This window comes from Sinocyclocheilus grahami, unplaced genomic scaffold (assembly GCF_001515645.1).
Source record: "Sinocyclocheilus grahami isolate Dianchi unplaced genomic scaffold, SAMN03320097.WGS_v1.1 scaffold3.1, whole genome shotgun sequence".
NCBI lineage: Eukaryota > Metazoa > Chordata > Actinopteri > Cypriniformes > Cyprinidae > Sinocyclocheilus > Sinocyclocheilus grahami.
In genome coordinates this window covers 2,817,496-2,836,574 of record NW_015505182.1, presented here as the reverse complement: position 1 = coordinate 2,836,574, position 19,079 = coordinate 2,817,496, and the positions used below count along the sequence as shown (strand labels likewise).

The window sequence follows — 19,079 nt, the reverse complement described above, 5'->3', positions numbered from 1 at the left end:
AGCCAAAGTCAAATGATGACAATAGAAGCAATATTTATGAACAATATTCACTTGGTATGCTCCGATCTGCCTTTTTCGCCTATGATATGGATTCCGATACCGGGGATTCAGGTATACGAAGTCAGTGCAGTTTTTTTCTTTTAAATCAATGTAGAATTTCTAAATCTCTGTGTGTGGAACTGATAATCACTCTTCCACAATCTACTGAATACAGACTTCTTAATTATAAAGAAAAAATCATTAAAAATGTATAGAATGTATGTATATTCATAATCTGTGACAAAAATCAATTATAAACAAAGTTAGTGGATAATTCCTTATTTGTCATAAAGTGCCACATTTCACAACCTGTGTTTTTGGCAGACTGGCTTGAATATAAGCTGTTTTTAGACTAAAGCCCCGTTCACACCAAGGATGATAACTATAAAGATAACGATATTAGCGTCCACACCAGCAAACGATATCGTCGGTTTATTCTAAGTGCACATGTCTGCCGCTTTAAATTCTCGAGCTCGTTGTAGCAGGATGGATTCTGATTGGCTGTCAATGTTTGTATCGTTCATCAGTTGGAAAAATTAGTTCTGAAAATGATTCCAACTATATTGTTTCTCTGTGCCTTTATCGTTATAGCTGTGGTGTGGACTCTGCAATTCTTTAATATTGAGAACGATTTTTAGAACTACAACTTTATCGTTATCTTTATAGTTATCGTGCTTGGTGTGAACGGGCCTTAACAAGAAAGTTTTGGGTTCTGAAACTTACAGAATGTTTTTTATAGTATAGTGACCTCTTAAATGTTAAAAAATCATTGGAATTTTGATTTCTCAGTTCATGGCCCCTTTGAAAAGCATTATTGGAAGCATTATGGGATTTCTATGCAACTCTTTTTTTTTTTAGCCTACAGAAAGGGAAAGACTGCAGGAGGAGCTAGAGGAGGCGAAGGACAAGGCTCGGCGTCGCTCCACAGGAAATATCAAATTCATCGGTGAGCTGTTCAAGCTCAAGATGCTGACAGAGCCCATCATGCATGACTGTGTGGTGAAACTACTAAAAAACCATGACGACGAGAGCTTAGAGTGCCTCTGCAGACTCCTCACTACCATCGGCAAAGACCTTGACTTCGAGAAAGCCAAGGTAACTTGCCCAACAGTTTGTTATTATACATTCTGGAGCCGTATTGATTCGTATTTCACAAGATCAGTGGTGAAAATCCCTTGAAAAGGGAAATTAGAAAGGCATAGAATATTTTGCTTTTTATTTAAATCATCTAATATGACCATTATGGAAACTAGAACCACTGTAAAACCTCATCTCACTAATAGAAAATGTATGGTCCACTTAGCAAACTGCTGAAGAACTTCCCTCTGAGACAGGAAGGTAACTAGAAGTAAGTAGGGTCTGAAATTAACACTTGTCAAGCACCAAATAAGATTTAAAAATATTTTTTTGCAATGACATAGGGTTGATTTGTGAGGAATTGCAACATACTGCATGGATTAAGTCAAATTGTAAGAGTAATAGTATAACCCTCCCTGATGTAAGTGACTTTAAATTAAAGACATACAAACCATCTACTAAAGAAAACATTTTTCATGACTTGCACATCTTGTAATGTCTTGTACCTTAGTGGAAAAAAATCGCAATTTATCTAGGATGCTAAAGATTACGTTTTCTATGAAACAGCTAAACATTGTCAAGAAATATTCACAGTATGGTTGGTAAATATTGGTAAAAGTTTGGCAAAACATCAATTTCAAACAGAGTTTTTTAATTATTATTTTTACTGGAAGGTATGTCATAAATCATGTGCAGATGTGCTTCTAAGTTCCTCAAAGAAAATTATTTGTATATCCTGGAACAATTCAATGCCAGAACCTTGCAAATATTGGCAAATCCTGTAATTGGTTTCACCTTCGAAGTGCACAGTGTGGGAGCATGTTTTGTTTCCAACTAGACTAATAAAATCTTCTTTTTTTTTCATATTTTAAAATGAATTTCATCAGCCATTACTCCAGTCTTCAGTGTTGCATTATATTTTAGAAATCATTATAATGTGCTGATTTGCTACTAAAAAGCATTTCTTATTATTATCAATGTTGAAAACACTTGTGCTGCTTAGTATTTTTGTGAAAACTGATACATTTTATCAGCATTCTTTGGTGAATAGCAAGTTTAAACGACAGTCTTAATTTGAAATTGAACTATTTTGAACAATGTAAAAGTTTTAACTATGACTTTTGATCAATTTAATAAATCTATAATAATAAAAAAAAACATTTTACTGATCTTAAATCTTTGAACTGTAGTGTAAGTGAAACATTTAAAATTGTATAATGTTACATTATCACTTGACCTCATTACGTTGCAGTGAGCATCTTCTAAATAACATGCAGTAAATGAAATGGCATTCGAATTGAATATAGAAATCTTTTAATGCAATTATACTGTAAATTAAATGGAAGATCATATTGCATTGAATACATTTGCATTGTGGGAAATGGAATTCCACCCAGTGTGCTCTGTTGTGTACTGTACATTTTGGAAAATTTTGTAGCTTACCTTGGTAATTTAAGCATAGAGAAAATGTTCATGCTGTGAACATTATACATACAATACAGTAGTATGTACTGCAGCACTAGTGCAAGTAGTATAGTATGCTATTCTTCTCAACATAGCCTGTTTACTAAGACGGACAGATCTTAGTATTGTTTGTGTGCATTGTTGTTACGGTGGGCTTTGCTGTGCTTAGAAGGCCCAGAGCTTTGACTGGAAAGGTTTCCCAGCGCAGCTCCTTATCATCATGGCATGACTGTGGTAGCTTTGGGATTTTCATCTTTAATCTGATCGTAAATATGTTGAAATGCCTTTGTCATTTGAAGTACTTCATTGAAATGACATTGTAGCTGTACAATGGACTGAGCTGGGAAAATGTCATTTAAATATGCTGCAGTGCAAAGCAAAAGAATGAGGAATATTCAGGCATGGGGTAAATATAATTTGAGCACTATACACGGTCTAAATGTGTTCCAGCTGGGCCCAACAGACGCCCATAAACCCTGGAGCAAAGTATTAGGCAAGAGGGTAGATGTTTTCTGTATGCTTCCTTTCTTTCTTGCTGACCTTGCGGCAGGAACTTCAGGCGTTCTTCAGCTCGCAGGGAGTCAGGCCGGGAAATAGGTTCTGCATTTATTGACCTTATTGATTTAGGAGCAGTTCTTTACCTCAAACTTTACTTTTAGATTTACAATGGCTCCCTATATGTCCTGTACCCCATAATGGATGGGTACAGGAAGATCTGTGCTACATGATCACACATCGCTGCCACAATAAAGAAGTCTGTCTTCATTTATAATCAGTGATTTTGTTATGATCGACATGGGCACATGGACACATGAACTCAGTATTTGATATTCAACTGATATGTTTTTCATCACTCGCTGCTCTGTGTCCTTGAATAGCCCCGTATGGACCAGTACTTCAACCAGATGGAGAAAATTGTCAAAGAGCGCAAGACATCGTCACGGATACGGTTCATGCTACAGGATGTGATAGATCTGAGACTGGTAAGTGCCATGGGGGATTGTGATTGTGTTTGTTTGTATGTGTGTGTTAAGAGAGTGTACAGACCTTTATAAAGGCCTGGTTTTGAGTAACAGGGAGAAGCAAAAACATCTGTGTGGTGTTTTTGCGCTCTTATTTTTTAAACGTCATAATATAAATAATATATATTATTATTATTATTATTATTATTATTATTATTATTTAGTCATTTAGCAGACGCTTTTATCCAAAGCGACTTACAAATGAATATACTTCATAAATAAATAATAAAAATCTATAGTGTTTTATGAGGCACAAAAGTGTTTTGAATTTCTGACTTACTTGGGGTTTTCTTTATAATTATTGCAAATTGTCTTTGTCAAATATTTTAATGTTTTTGAAAGAAGTCTCCTATGCTCACCAAGGGTGCATTTTTTTTTATCAAAAAATAAATAAATCTAGTGGTTCAGTAGTACAGTAAACAGGGCCGGATTTACCTCTTTTCGTGACATAGGCAAAACAAATTTTTGGGCCTCCCTTCCCTATTAATATAATAGGCCTAATATTACCACCCAAACAAACAAAAATATTATGGGGATATTATGGGGAACGCCTCGTCGTGACCCCTGTCTGAAGCATACATTTAAAAAACACCAACTCGTTGGCCGGCGACAGCCATGACGTCACTACCGGTGCAACTATAGTATAAATAGGTGCCGGGAGCTACACATCATTCACTTCTTCGTCTGAAGCTTGCATCTGCAGCATGGCAAGAAACCTAGAGGACGCAGTGTCTCATTCCCTACTCAGGGAACCATGGTTACATAAGTAACCTGAGACGTTCCCTTTCATGGGAACTTCGAACTGTGTCCTCTAGGGGTCGTGCTGAGGGGAGTGCAAGCCAGAACCATGGCAAGCACTAAGTACCAACTCTACCATATTGCTATGGGAGTCGCCCCTGGGACGTTAGACAGCTGTCAGTGACGTTATTCCCTACGGCCAAAGGCCTAGGCTACATACCCCAAAATACTTACCTGTTAGGGCCAGAATCCTGGGCCCGGGGTAGAGCTCAAGGCTTGGAATCAGAAATAGATTCCTTTAAGGGAATACGGCCAAGAGCCTAGAATCATACTAGTCTTGGCCTGTCACACAGGGGCTACCGCACGTTTCTCTTTGTATGTGCTGAAGGAACTGTCTCAACAGACCCTTAGTAGCAACACCCTGTTAAGTAGGTATCCAGGGGATACATAGGAGGAGTGATGCCCAAGGCGGAACCGGGGTTTTAAACCACTCAAAGAGAGCATGAAGTCTTTGCGCGTAGCTCTTAAGTTGAGGTATCACTCTGATCCGGACAAAAGCACTGACGCCCTGTCTGGATCACATCCCTTAGGTCTTTTACTCACCTTCCTTTGACCCGCGATTCTTCCTACCCCTACCGTGGGCGGGGGAGGAGCGCGTGCCGCGACAATAGCCTTCTGAGCCAGTCTCTGATCCTCAAACTGAGATGGGCTAGGACCCCTGGGTTGTTCGGGCTCAGACCTGGACTTCTATCCCGGTCCTTCAGCCGGTCAGCCTGATATGCTTGGAGCATCACCATTGTGTGCAATGAAGCGACAGCCTGACCTGCTGCTGCTGCGTATGCCCTGGCATCCGAGCGATATGTCAAGGAAGGGAGTCTTAGAGGACGTCTCACCCATAGAGAGATAGCTGACCAGCGTCTCTCTATAGGGGCATCTTCTCATAACCGCTTTTGCGCATCGCATCGATGTTGGCATAACTTGTATGCTGGAATCGATGGATGCGTGAAGAAAAACGGCCTCTTCCATTCCTTCTCAATCTTTATAGGAAAAAAACAGGAAGAAAGGAAGGCTCACCTGAGCTGGAGGGTTTATGGTCAGAAAAATAACGTTCATCGAGATATTTCTCGACGTCACTTCTTCACCCTCTTCACGGCAAGTAAAGCCTCACCGTGGCGCGCTCCATAATTTCCAAAAGCTCATCATACGCAGGGCAGGAAAATTGGGAAGGCTCAGCCTCAGCTTCTTTGCCCTCCTCAGCTATTTCCTGCTTTTGCTGGGCTGATCCCAGCAGAGCAATGGCCCATGAATCAGACAATGTTAATGAAATAACATCATCCTCCAGCGGCTCACTCTCGTGCACAGCCGACGATCACGAAAGGGAAACCCCCCTTCAAACTCATCGGCCAGATCCACCTGCGATCCCCACGAGCTCATTCCCTTCCGTGCCTCAGCAGCGGCGGGTCCTGGATCGCGGGAAGCAAATGGCTGCCCCTCTTTCCTCGAAAAGAGAGACAAACGAGAGCGGAGCTTCTTTTTTTCTTGGAAAAAACGCTCGCAGTGCACGCCGATTGCCCTCTCGGAGACATCGCTTGCATGCTCTTTGCCCAAACAAAACAACGCATAGATCGTGTGTGTCATCACATGTTAAACAACGTCAACATGGATGCACACATCCTTAAATGCTTTGCTAGTGCTCGCCATAATGAGATAAATAGAGATCGCTCTTACCACAGAAATGCACGCTTCAAACAAAACAGTCAATGAAGACGAAGAAGAGAATGATGTGTAGGTCCCGGCGCCTATTTATATTATAGTCGCACCGGTAGTGACGTCATGGCTGTCGCCGGCCAACGACATTTGTTTGAGAACTGAGAAAGACCATTCCATTAATAGGCGCGGCGTTGTGGACACATAACCACTTCGTGAGTGCATTATTTCTCTAATAATTTTAACAGCCTGGAGTCATAATCACACATCAATTGTTCAGATGATTTGGCATTTGACATAGTGTGTGTTGAACTAGCAAATTTTTTACGCACCTCATCTCAAACGTTCCGTTGAAAATTCCAAAATGTAATTTTAGTAATAGTATTATATATAGTATTTTAGATCATTTTAAAATGCATATAAGAAATTATATAATATAATATAATAATATATTATTTAATAAAAGCAATCATTTTAATTAATAATAATTTATAGATTATAATTTATATAATTTTAATTTAAAATTAGTTTTTAATAAATGTAAAAAATATACATTTAAATTAGTAATCATTTTAAATGTGTATTGTTTTAGAAGCAGTGGAAAAAGGCCCAGAAACAGAAACACTGAACTCAATGGCCCAGAAACAGCCACAGGTTAAACAATGTCATCAGCAAGGTCATAACTTTTGGCCATGACATTAAATTCATGTCTGTTTGCAAGTGGCATAGTTTAGTGGTGTCTCTCCCCTGCATTCCTCAGTTTTTGTTTTATCTTTTGAGTGATAAAAATGTGTGAGAGAGAAGAGACAAAAAGAGGAGGGATACTTCTTTCAACATTGTGAAGCCTTTATTGTACCCAGCTTTAAAAAGAAATCTGAATAGTTTGTCGTTTTATATAGTTTCGAGGTAATTGTAATGTATTTCCCAGAATGACACTGATCCATTAATCATGGATTTCTGATCTCTCTCTGATTATTTATATTGTCCAGCATAACTGGGTATCCCGGAGAGCAGACCAGGGTCCTAAAACCATAGAGCAGATCCATAAAGAGGCCAAGCTGGAGGAACAGGAAGAACAGAGGAAGGTTCATCAGCAGCTTCTGTCTAAGGACATAAAGAGGAGGCCAGGTGAGATCCACAGCGTGTTTCTCTAGCTATAGCAGGCCAACTACAGCGCCACCCAGAGGACAAAACCGCATTTGATAAGGCATGAACATCAAAACATTAATGGGAACATGTTGTTCGGACAGCAGGCTTTGCAGACAGCAAACAGCTTGTTTGTAGAGGAGAACACATTAATGGTTAAACAGGTTTGATTGTGCTTTTGGGTTTGTTTATGCGACAGTAACTTGACAGGTTTCTTATTTTATAGGTGGAAAAAATTCTGATTTAAAATAGTAAGGAATATGACGGCTTGTGTGTAAGTAATGACAGAAATCAAATTTTTGGGTGAACTATATTTTAAAAGTGTTTTAGAGCTTCACATAACTAGAAAAATGTTTATGTAGTATAGAACTGTATTACTTTTTTGATATCTTAGTAATTTTCATGACACTTGCAAGTCTGAATGACACTATTACTATTCCCTTTTATGTCCAGTTATTGAGGTAACATATTAAAATTAGAAATATGCTCTGAATTAAAGGGTTAGTTCACCCAAAAACTCACCCTCGAGGCATCCTAGGGATATATGACTTTCTTCTTTCAGACGAATCCAGTCGGAGTTATATTAAAAATTGTCCTGGCTATTCCAAGCTCTATCATTGCAGTCAGCAGGTGTTGCAGTTGAACAGTTCACAAGTCGTCAAGTAAAGCGTGCGCATCCATAATAAAACGTGCCTCACACGGCTCCGGGGGGTGAATAAAGGCCTCCTGTAGCGAATCCATGTGTTTTTGTAAGAAAAATATCCATATATCAAACGTAATAAACACTTTTCTCTCTCATCCGGTATCTGTCATACGCGGAAGCCGTTCCAGCGGATGACGTAGGATGTCGGCGTTGCGTGATCAGTGACGAATGCAGAGAGAACAAAACAAAATGCCGGTCACGAATTAGAAGTACAAACCAAGGATTTGTAAAGAAAAATGTCGGAGGATTTCGATATAAACCAAGAGGAGACTGGTTTTCGTTTGCTAAAGTAAGGAAACATTGCTTCCTTTGCCTGGCTATTCCAAGCTCTATCATTGCAGTCAGCAGGTGTTGCAGTTGAACAGTTCACAAGTCGTCAAGTAAAGCGTGCGCATCCATAATAAAACGTGCCTCACACGGCTCCGGGGGGTGAATAAAGGCCTCCTGTAGCGAATCCATGTGTTTTTGTAAGAAAAATATCCATATATCAAACGTAATAAACACTTTTCTCTCTCATCCGGTATCTGTCATACGCGGAAGCCGTTCCAGCGGATGACGTAGGATGTCGGCGTTGCGTGATCAGTGACGAATGCAGAGAGAACAAAACAAAATGCCGGTCACGAATTAGAAGTACAAACCAAGGATTTGTAAAGAAAAATGTCGGAGGATTTCGATATAAACCAAGAGGAGACTGGTTTTCGTTTGCTAAAGTAAGGAAACATTGCTTCCTTTGCTACTATAAACAAACTCGCGAGATTAGCATATCTCAGAGGTGTGCTGCGTCATCCGCCGGAACGGCTTCCGCGTACCACAGTCAGCGGAAGTGATAGAAAAGTGTTTATTATGTTTGAAATATGGATATTTTTTATACCAAAACGCATGGATTTGCTACAGGAGGCCTTTATTCACCCCCCGGAGCCATATGAGACACGTTTTATTATGAATGCGCAAGCTTTATTTGACAACTTGTGGACTGTTCAACTGCAACACCTGCTGACTGCAATGATAGAGCTTGGAATAGCCAGGACAATTTTTAATACAACTCCGACTGGATTCATCAGAAAGAAGAAAGTCATATACACCTAGGATGCTTCGAGGGTGAGTTAAACACAGGCTAATTTTCATTTTTGGGTGAACTAACCCTTTAAGACTGAAAAGCTGAAATAATTAAAAAATCACGTTTCAAAAAAGAAATATGCTTGGAATTGTGCTGAGGCCTCTTAGTGAGTCCTGAGCCCCTAAACCTCTGCTTTAAACATTAAATAAAACCCTTGCCATTTCGGATTTCAGTGTTCCGTGGCTATTATAGGCTAGTGGTGATCTTTTGTGAACTAACCCTGCCCTGTGTCTTTGGTTTTAGATCAGAGAGATCAGCGCTCGCAGAGGGAGGAGACGTGGAACACTGTGCCCACTACTAAGAACAGCAGGACCATTGACCCCACAAAGATCCCCAAGATCTCCAAGGTGAAAAAATGGTCACTGCACAAACGCTTCATATTTTACACATAAACCTCATTTTTGAATGTGAATCAGAGGGTAGAGTTGATTGAGGTAACACTGCCACCTGCTGATTATAAAGACAATTGTTAAGTGCAGCACAGAATAGGTTGACATTGCCATGTGCTTTAACAATCAATGATGAGTCATTTTAGCATCTGTGATGTAGTGATGAGGTAGTAATACTCTCGTACCCTCTATGTCCTCTGAACCCCAACCAATCCCCCACTACAGCCTCAAATCGATGAAAAGATCCAGCTGGGTCCACGGGCACAGATCAACTGGATAAAGGGCAGCAGTGGTGGAGCCAAAGCTAGTGACTCTGGTGAGGAATCTCCAGAAAAGATTCATGAATCTTAAATTGACTGCTCATTCAGTAAAGTTTAGATGACTGTTTTACATATTCTGTATGTACACATCCATTCCCATATTTCCAGAGTTAACACGCTCTTGCAGTAGCACCCTGAACCGTTATTCAGCGCTACAGTCGTCCGCGTCTCAGCCCAGCCCACCTCCGGCCCAAACCTCTGATTCCGATTCCAGACGCCCACTGGGAAGGTATCCAACAGATGAGATACAAATGTAGAGTTTAAATGAATAAAAGTTTGACATCTTTTAATTTGTCTTATTTTGTATGTCTCTGCCAGTCGAGGCAGCACCGGTCGTGAACGCAGTGAAAAGTCGGTGAGTTTGGGGCCGTCACGACCGGGGCCCTTCAGCCGAGGTAGCAGCGCAAAGGAGCTAACAGACAACGTGGCCCCTCAGGAGACACAGAGGGAGGGACCTGACTCACACCACACACCTCGCAAAGTCAGCATCTCAGAGGAGAAATGTGAAATAGAGAACAATAGAGCCACGGAGACATGTGAGGAAGGACACATGCTTACACTAGTGAACACACATACATTAAAGCTGCCTTTTCCATTACTTGTGTACTAAACATTATATATTCTAAATACTGAGCTTCTGTTTCATTGCAGTGAAATCTGAGACGCTACAGGTCGCTGGTGTTTCAGAGAAGCCCATCCTGTCCGAAGAGGAGGTTGAGCGGAAGTCCAAATCCATCATTGATGAGTTTCTGCACATTAATGACTACAAGGTACATCACAGGACCTGTGGGTACATCTCACCAGCTTCCTTGTCACTATTACGCTACAAGAACATTTTACCATATTTTTCAATCATTTATGTAAAAATTCAGTTTAAAACAACACGCACGACTTTTATAGACAAGAATATATGATAGAAGGGTTGCGCAGTCCTGGAGATTTATTTTTTAATGTCAATATGGCCTTTTTCATTTCTTCACCTTGATGTATTTAGAAAGTCTGAATTTCATTGTAATAGTGTCTGTCTATGTGTGTGCCTGCCATCATACAGCTTTATTATTGCGTTTGATTAAGTATGTGTAAAGCAACTTTGAATATCTGCTGTGTGATTGTTTGTCAGTACTGTAAACCATTTGAATGTGTGCTGTGTCTGTTTATGGGTGCAGGAGGCAGTGCAGTGTGTAATGGAGATGGATCAGCCCTCTCTGCTGTTTGTGTTTGTGCGCATGGGTCTGGAGTGCACACTGGAGCGCAGCCAGAAAGCCAGAGAGCACATGGCACTGCTGTACTATCAGCTTATTCAGAAGGGCATCATACCCCATTCCCAGCTCTACAAAGGGTGAGCACACACACATTAAGATCAGATGTATTTATTAGTACTTTCTTACTATGGTAGTAAAGCACTGTGGTTTGTCCCTGTCTCTTGGCTCTGTAGGTTTTCAGAGATGCTGGAGCAGGCTGATGATATGGCCATAGATGTTCCCTTCATTTGGCTTTACCTGGCTGAGCTGCTCAGTCCTTTGCTGAGAGAGGGAGGAATCAGTATGAGAGAGCTGTTCAGGTCAGGATTCCATTGGTCATGACCAGAGCATGTGAGCGAAGCGGAGCGGTGTGACGCTCCACTACGTTTTCCACTCTATGGACGTGCGCGAACGGCATTCTGGGTTGAGCGAGCGGCACTGAGCGTATTGAGCGAGCGGAGCGGAATCTTCAGAAAGGCGCTCTGCGCTCTTAAGAAAATATTACCACTCCGCTCCCACTCCGCTCCGCTCACATGCTCTGGTCATGACAAACACTGAAAAAGAAAGGTCTTATGAGTTCTGTTTGGTGCTTTTGTGTAATTTGTGATTAAAAGCACATTCCACCCCTAAAAACCTATTACATGTTTTCCTTGATTAATAGATGGATGTTCTTTTGAGGTGGAATCTCCTTTCAAAGGATGGTTTAAGAAATGCATGTACTGTTAACGCTCCAGTACAAGGTCAAGATATTATTCATATGTGACCCTAGACCACAAAACCAGTCTTAAGTCGCTTGGGTATATTTTTAGCAATAGCCAACATTGGTCAAAATTATCGATTTTTCTTTTATGCCAAAAATCATTAGGGTATTAAGTAAAGATCATGTTCCATGAAGATATTTAGTAAATTTCCTACCGTAAATATATCAAAACTTAATTTTTGATTAGTAATATGCATTGCTATGAACTTCATTTGGACAACTTTTAAGGCGATTTTCTCAATATTTAGATATTTTGCACCCTCAGATTCCAGATTTTCAAATAATTGTATAATATTTGTAATAATAATTGTATAATAATTGCCAAATATTGTCCTATCCTAACAAACCATACGTCAATGGAAAGCTTATTTATTCAGCTTTCATATGATGTATAAATCTCAATTTCAAAAAATTGACCCTTATGACTGGTTTTGTGGTCCAGGGTCACTTTATAAAACAACACTGTCCTACAACTTATATTAATAAAATAGCTTCTCTACTGAATCTCTACATTATATTTCTCTATCTCTCTCTCTCACGCGCTATTTACTTATTCATTAAAATAAATGAAATCTTTAAAGCAGGCAGAATGAAAATAGAACGAAATAGAACGAAAATAACCGTCATTTTTTTTTTGTTAATAATATTTTTTAACATCTAATCAAAAAGCATCCTCAGTCACCTTGTCACTATTACGCTCCAAGAACACTGTACCATATTTTTCAATAATTTATGTAAAAAATCAGTTTAAAACAACACACTCAACTTTCGCAGACAAGAATATGTTATCAAAGGGTGGGCTGCATCCAAAGCAGGTCATACAGTCAGAAATGTTACAGTTTTGTAAATTTTTTGGACAAAGTCGATATGGATATTGGATTGTTATTTGAGACTGGTAAGCTGAATAAGATGGACTACAGAATTTAGTACTAAAAAAAATTATTTTTGGAAACATCTCATTGTATTGGGTCTATGACTTCTGGGGCTTTAACAGTTTGGCAGTGCACAGTAGTTGCAGTCATTCCAGGTCCTTGCAGGCTCCAGCTGTCATAGTGATTCCGTTTAGCATCTAATGGAGATTTGTTTTGTTTCTGCAGTGAGTTAAGTAAACCGCTACTCCCTGTGGGAAGAGCTGCCATCTTATTTTCTGAAATACTGCACCTACTATGCAAACAAATGGTAAGCTTAACTTTTGTTGACATGGTGTTTAGAACATTGACATCATCTTTATCTAGTTGTCATCTCAGGTTTAGTGCTCCTGCATGATGCTTTTCATGCATAGACACCTCTATGACAATAACAATATGCAGTAAAGTAGCTTTGTGTATTGCGAGTTTGTGTGTTTACATGCGTCTGGTTGTGCTACAGAGCCATAGGAAAGTTGGAGATTTGTGGAGAGAGTCTGGGCTGAACTGGGCCGACTTCCTGCCTGAGGGAGAACATCTTCCTACCTTCATCTCACAACAGGTGAGAATGTAGCCTAAACATTTATAAAGGAAGTACATTTTTTATGACAGTAGTTCAGCTGTTTTCAAATTTTCAAAAACCAATGTCAGCTCTATTTTTTTATATTAAGCATTAGAAATGATGACTTATTTTAGTGAAGTACTTTGTTAAAATGGTACTTTAAAATAAATCATACTAGTGAGCATAATAATAAAACAATACAATTCTGCTGTTCATCATTGTTTTAAACTCTGTTTTATTGGTGCTGTTGAATATACATATTTGTATATACACTATTGTTCAAAAGTTTGGCAGCAGTAAGATATCCTTTTAAGCAATGTAATACTTTATTCAGCAAGGACGCAAGACCTTTAAGATTTTGGTAACACTTAAAACCTACATGTATAATGCATTATAATGGGTTATTAAGGGTATAATGCATTGTAATTATTCATAATGTGCATTGTAATACATTATATATTGTCGTAAATAATATAACTGAATTCAAAATACATAGTGTGACAATGAATTGATAAGTGTTATAATGTATTAGTGGTTACAAGTATTCATGAGATTGTACAACGCATTATAAGGTGCATTACAAGGCATAATTAATGCATTGAAACTACTTGTATAATGCATTATACATAAAGGCTTTATGTAAAGTGTTACCAAGATTTATATTTCAAATAAATGCTGATCTTTTAAACTTTCTATTCATCACAAAATATGTTTTTACAAAGATATTAAGAAACCTACCTGTTTTCAACATAAGAAATGTTCCTTGAGAAGCAAATCAGCTTATTAGAATAATTTCTGAATGATCATGTGACACTGAAATTCAGCTTTGCCATCACAGGAATGAATTACATATTAAAATAAATATATATATATATTTTCAATTGTAATAATATTTTTCAGTATTTAAGTTTTTACTATATTCTTTGATCACATGAATGCAGCCTTGTTGAACATAAGAGACTTCTAATAAAAACATGAAGAAAAAAAGCCTGTGGTAGCATAGAGAGAGTTTATGTAGCAACATAGCTACTTTAAAGCAACTTCTAGAACTGTACGAAAAAAAGGTGCTCTAGAACACAAAATCAACCGGTCGTGTCCTTTTCCTCTTTTTCCAGAAGTTAGAGTTTACTGTGTCAGACGTCTCCCCTGTGTCCCCGGCCACAGCTAAACCCAGCCTCAGTCCTGAGGAGCTATTTAAAGAGCTGGAGCACCTTCTGCTGGAAGACATGGCTAGTGATGAACAGATCTTCGACTGGGTCGAGGTGAGACCGATTCCATGGACCTCTCTTATATATGGATCAAGCAGTTCTGCAAAGCCAAAATTCAAGTGTATGAAACGTTTTCAAGAAAGCTGCTTTTCTTTTCAGGCTAATTTGGACGAATCTCAAATGAGTTCCTCTCCATTTTTGAGAGCTTTAATGACAGCTGTTTGTAAAGCAGCAGTTAAAGGTGAGCAAACTACTTTATCAAACGGCTTCATCTCCACCTTCCCTTTACCAATTACTTCCATCTTTTTCTTCTCCAGATGAAAGCACATCCTGTAGAGTGGACACTGCTATCATCCAGAGACGCCTGCCTATATTACATAAGTACCTTAACTCGGACACCGAGCGGCAGCTGCAAGCACTTTACGCTCTTCAGTCTTTGATTGTCGCACTGGATCAACCACCCAGTATGTAGCAGATGCAAATAAAGATGCCAAACTAAACAAATGACTTCTAGGATTGTCATTTTTATCTGCTTCTTTTCGCAGATCTACTCCGAATGTTTTTCGACTGTCTTTACGATGAGGACGTTATTTCGGAGGACGCTTTCTATCAGTGGGAAACGAGTAAAGACCCAGCGGAACAGCAGGGAAAAGGCGTAGCGCTGAAATCGGTCACCGCTTTCTTCACCTGGTTACGTGAGGCGGAGGAGGAGTCTGAGGATAATTGACACAAGCAGGTGGCCGACGCCCAGACACCCCCTACTGACACGAACACAAAAATGCATCCAAACTAAAGGAACTTTGACTTTGAAACGCTGGCTAACTTGAGCTGGACCTCTCTACGAAGCGGAGGGAACACTAAATACTTGTATCATATATATAGAAAATATTTTTGTTTTAAAATTTGACTTTTTTTTTCTTTTGTTACTTTTAAAAGAAGAGACTTGAGATAGGTTCTGAACTCTTTAATTTATTATTTTTTTAAGAGACTGCAAGTATGGAGTTCTATGTAACATTTGCAGGCAAAAAAAACATTGATAGAAATAACAGAATAAACCTGTATCATAACAATAATATTAAGTTTGTTTAAATGTGTCAGCAGCCTCCCTGGATTCATGTGATGCACTTCAAAACAAATCAAATATTTCCTCAGAAATGAAAAAGAAAAATGCATAACATTTTTGGCTCAAGGTGGGGGCTGCTCCAGGATTGGCTAATGTTGCTGAAGGTTAAGGCTGTTTTGAGAAACACCCGCCACTGGTTCTTCTGCTTTGGCTTTTGCTCAACGGACTTTCCGAATAACATGGGAAACACGGTAAAAATGAATATGCATCCTGAATGGAATAAAAATTCAGACATCGTCATCAAATACCTGTATGCATTAAAGGTGAAATGCAAACACTAATGCAAGTCGGAAAATGACCAGGTTTGCTCAGTGTACTTGTGATGAAGAACTACAGAGGAAATGTAAAGCTTGTAAATACATTAAAGAGAAAAATCAGATTTAAAAATGACACTAATGGTGTGCTGTTTGTCTTTGGAGGGAAATTGACAGGATTTTGCTAATACGCCAGCATCTTGAACAGATTATTTGCTGTTGTTTTTTTAATTGAATTGATTTGACACCAAATTGTTTTAAAAGATACTCTGTTAATATTTGGGCAAACATTGAATAATTCTTATTAATAATAAATATAATATGAAAAGTATGTCAAGAAACATATTAGTTCATTTAGATCTTGAGTGTTTAAGGCAGCAGAACTACTTATAAATTACACATTTATTCCTCTCTCGTTATTATATTATTCTAAACGCATCTAATTATGTGTCCTTGAATACATGGTATAATAAAAAAAAAATCAGCAGTTCAAATATATTTAAATATGAAATATATTCTTTGGGATATTTTATTTGCTTTGTTTTCCTTTATTTTCTTTTTTATGACATATTTATTCAATATTAACATGACAAATGTACAATGTGCTTTCCAGAAATACAATCAGTTAACAGCAAATCTTTAAGATATTGTGACATGAATTTGACATCAAATAGACTACAAAAGTAACTCATAAACAATAACCAAGAAACAAATCCAAAATAAATAAATATATAATTTTAAGAGGAAAAGGGTCATTCAAATAAAAAAAAAAAGGTAAAAGCATAATACCATCTATAAGTATTAATATTGTTAAACAGTCACAACCTGTAGAGAAGCACACGGAAAAACATTTCCCATATATATTTCCCTAGATATCTCCAGTAACATAACCCTATAATAAAAACATGTCATTTGGAACAAAAAATAATAATAATAACATTAGAACACAAAATAATCAAGACCATTCTTTATGAATTTTTGAGCCCACCTCCAAGAGGAGGAAAACAGTTCACCCACAAAACCCTAATTGACACACACAAGCATTTTTTTCATGTCTGGAGGCAAGCTATACATTTTATTTATTGTTTTCCTAATTGACTAATAAAATTGCTTAGCATTACGTAATGTAAGCTATTTTATTAATCAGGTTATAACTGTATTATTTTTTTATTAAATATGCATACAAAAAATCTAATATCATAAATAATAAAAAAAACGAATCTGTGAAAATTCAACGGAAACAGCCAGTTAGGGACTTTTACTTTAAATCAGTCGGAGACTTTTAATTTGTCTGGTTTATTCCCACAACTCCACCATGTATGCGTACGTCGTGACGTCAGACGTACAAAGCAAAGCGTGTGCGCGCACCTCCTGAAGTCTTGAACTGGTAAGTCGTTAATTATATGCAACTTTTAATGAATGAAGCGCCGTTTATATAGTAATTGTTGCTTACTTTTACCTTTATTTCAAAACAGACACAAACCACCTTTAAAATGATACGTCGAAATCTATCACGCACAGATTTGCGATAGCAATGCACTAGAACGAACAACAAAGGGTCTGTTTTGAATCTAAGTTGCCTACCTGGACATTTTGAGTATCATAGAACGTGTTGTCTCGATAGGCAGCTCACTAGGTTTCCAAACACAAAACTACCTGCAGTCTGAGCGTTTATGCCTTGCTTCATTCACTTGCAGGCATCAAGCAGCAAAAATGTTCCGACCCAAGCCCACACTGAAGGACAGACAGCACCTCTACAGGCTGATCATCAGCCAGCTGCTGTATGACGGCTACACCGCCATCGCCAACAGCCTGATCAGCGAGGTGAAGCCCCAGAGTGTGGTGTCTCCATCAGAGCAGCTCATGCAGCTGGCCAAGACAGGTATGACTCGAGACACTTTTAGTGCTTAATATTTTTACTGTATAATTGCTAAATAACAAACTAAACAAGTGCCTAATAACTACTTCCATCTACTTTTTTTCTTTGCAATAAAGAATACACAATACAATACACAAAACATTTCAATACACCTACAACAATCTTTACTCTTAAAATCCTGAAGCTAAATCAAGTATTACATCATAAAAGATTTTAACAAGCAACTGAATTAATGTGACCCATACTCTGAATTAGTGCTCTGCATTTATCCCATCCAAAGTGCACACACACATCAGTGAACACGCACACACCTGGAGCAGTGGGCAGCCATTTTTTGCTGCGGCGCCCGGTGAGCAGTTGCTCAAGTGCACCTCAGTCGTGGTATTGAAGGTGGGAAAGAGCGCTGTACATTCACTCCCCCCACCTACAATCCCTGCTGATACGAGACTCGAACCCGCAACCTTTGGGTTACGAGTCCGACTCATTAACCATTAGGCCACGACTTCACCCAATTAGAGTTCTTTAAAGTGTTAGTTCACCCAAAAATGAAAATTCTGTCATTAATTACTCACCCTCATGTCATGTCAAACCTGTAAGACCTTCGTTCATCTTCGGAACACAAATGAAGATATTTTTGATGCATTCTGACAGCTCTCTGAACCTCCCATAGACAGCAAGGATCCTAACACGATCAAGGTGAAGAAACGTATCAAGGACATCGTTAAAATAATCCTTGTGACATCAGTGGTTCAACTGTAATCTTAAAAAGCTACGAGAATACTTTTTGTGCGCAAAGAAAACAAAAATAACAATTTTATTCAACAATTTGTCTCCTCCGCGTCAACCTATAGCGCCATTTTGGGCAGTAGCCTATCAAATACGTAAACAGCGTATGCAATGTACAGTGCACAGCATAAATGAGTACACCCCCTCTAAAACTTAACATATTCAGTGATTACTCTTTACTTAGAAGACATGTTATGGCTTTTTTAGAGATATAATATACCAGCAAGTCTGCTTGATCAATTACCAAAGAAGAATGCCAAAATTATTCAGCAAAATAAGATTTTCTTATCAAAGTGATAAAATGTTGTGTTGCAAAAATTAGTACACCCTCTTAAAAGTTACTAAAAAAAAGTGTATAGGTTTAAGGCTATTTTTGATCAACAGGTAAGTATATTGAACCAAAACTTTTAAAGACAAGTAATTTCCTGACAATTAAAAGTGTTATATAGCCCACTGAATCATACTCAAAACTTAATGCTGCCAGCAGTTGGAACCACTTGGGAGAGAACTGCCAGGTGACTTATTTCTTAGCATAAAAGAGGACAATGGTACAAGAGGAATACCAAATTATTGTTTTAAGTGTGAAAATATAGCAGAAGTAGCACCAAAATTCAAAAACAATGGACTTGTGATAAGGCT

The 19,079-nt window shown here is 38.4% G+C and overlaps 1 protein-coding gene across 1 annotated transcript in view; it reads left to right on the top strand.

The window, feature by feature from the left end:
• The window catches only part of LOC107581438 (eukaryotic translation initiation factor 4 gamma 3-like), a 53,609-nt gene extending 37,718 nt beyond the window's left edge, over positions 1 to 15,891 (top strand). Inside the window, exons 17-32 of the mRNA XM_016267000.1 lie at positions 898 to 1,134; positions 3,459 to 3,563; positions 7,037 to 7,175; positions 9,257 to 9,360; positions 9,628 to 9,718; positions 9,831 to 9,951; positions 10,041 to 10,258; positions 10,374 to 10,492; positions 10,889 to 11,061; positions 11,158 to 11,283; positions 12,821 to 12,902; positions 13,092 to 13,190; positions 14,306 to 14,452; positions 14,558 to 14,639; positions 14,716 to 14,862; positions 14,944 to 15,891. Coding sequence (XP_016122486.1) covers positions 898 to 1,134; positions 3,459 to 3,563; positions 7,037 to 7,175; positions 9,257 to 9,360; positions 9,628 to 9,718; positions 9,831 to 9,951; positions 10,041 to 10,258; positions 10,374 to 10,492; positions 10,889 to 11,061; positions 11,158 to 11,283; positions 12,821 to 12,902; positions 13,092 to 13,190; positions 14,306 to 14,452; positions 14,558 to 14,639; positions 14,716 to 14,862; positions 14,944 to 15,125 — 2,172 coding nt within the window. The 3' untranslated portion in view covers positions 15,126 to 15,891. The remainder of the gene's footprint in view (positions 1 to 897; positions 1,135 to 3,458; positions 3,564 to 7,036; positions 7,176 to 9,256; positions 9,361 to 9,627; positions 9,719 to 9,830; positions 9,952 to 10,040; positions 10,259 to 10,373; positions 10,493 to 10,888; positions 11,062 to 11,157; positions 11,284 to 12,820; positions 12,903 to 13,091; positions 13,191 to 14,305; positions 14,453 to 14,557; positions 14,640 to 14,715; positions 14,863 to 14,943) is intronic.
• The last annotated feature ends 3,188 nt before the right edge of the window (positions 15,892 to 19,079 follow it).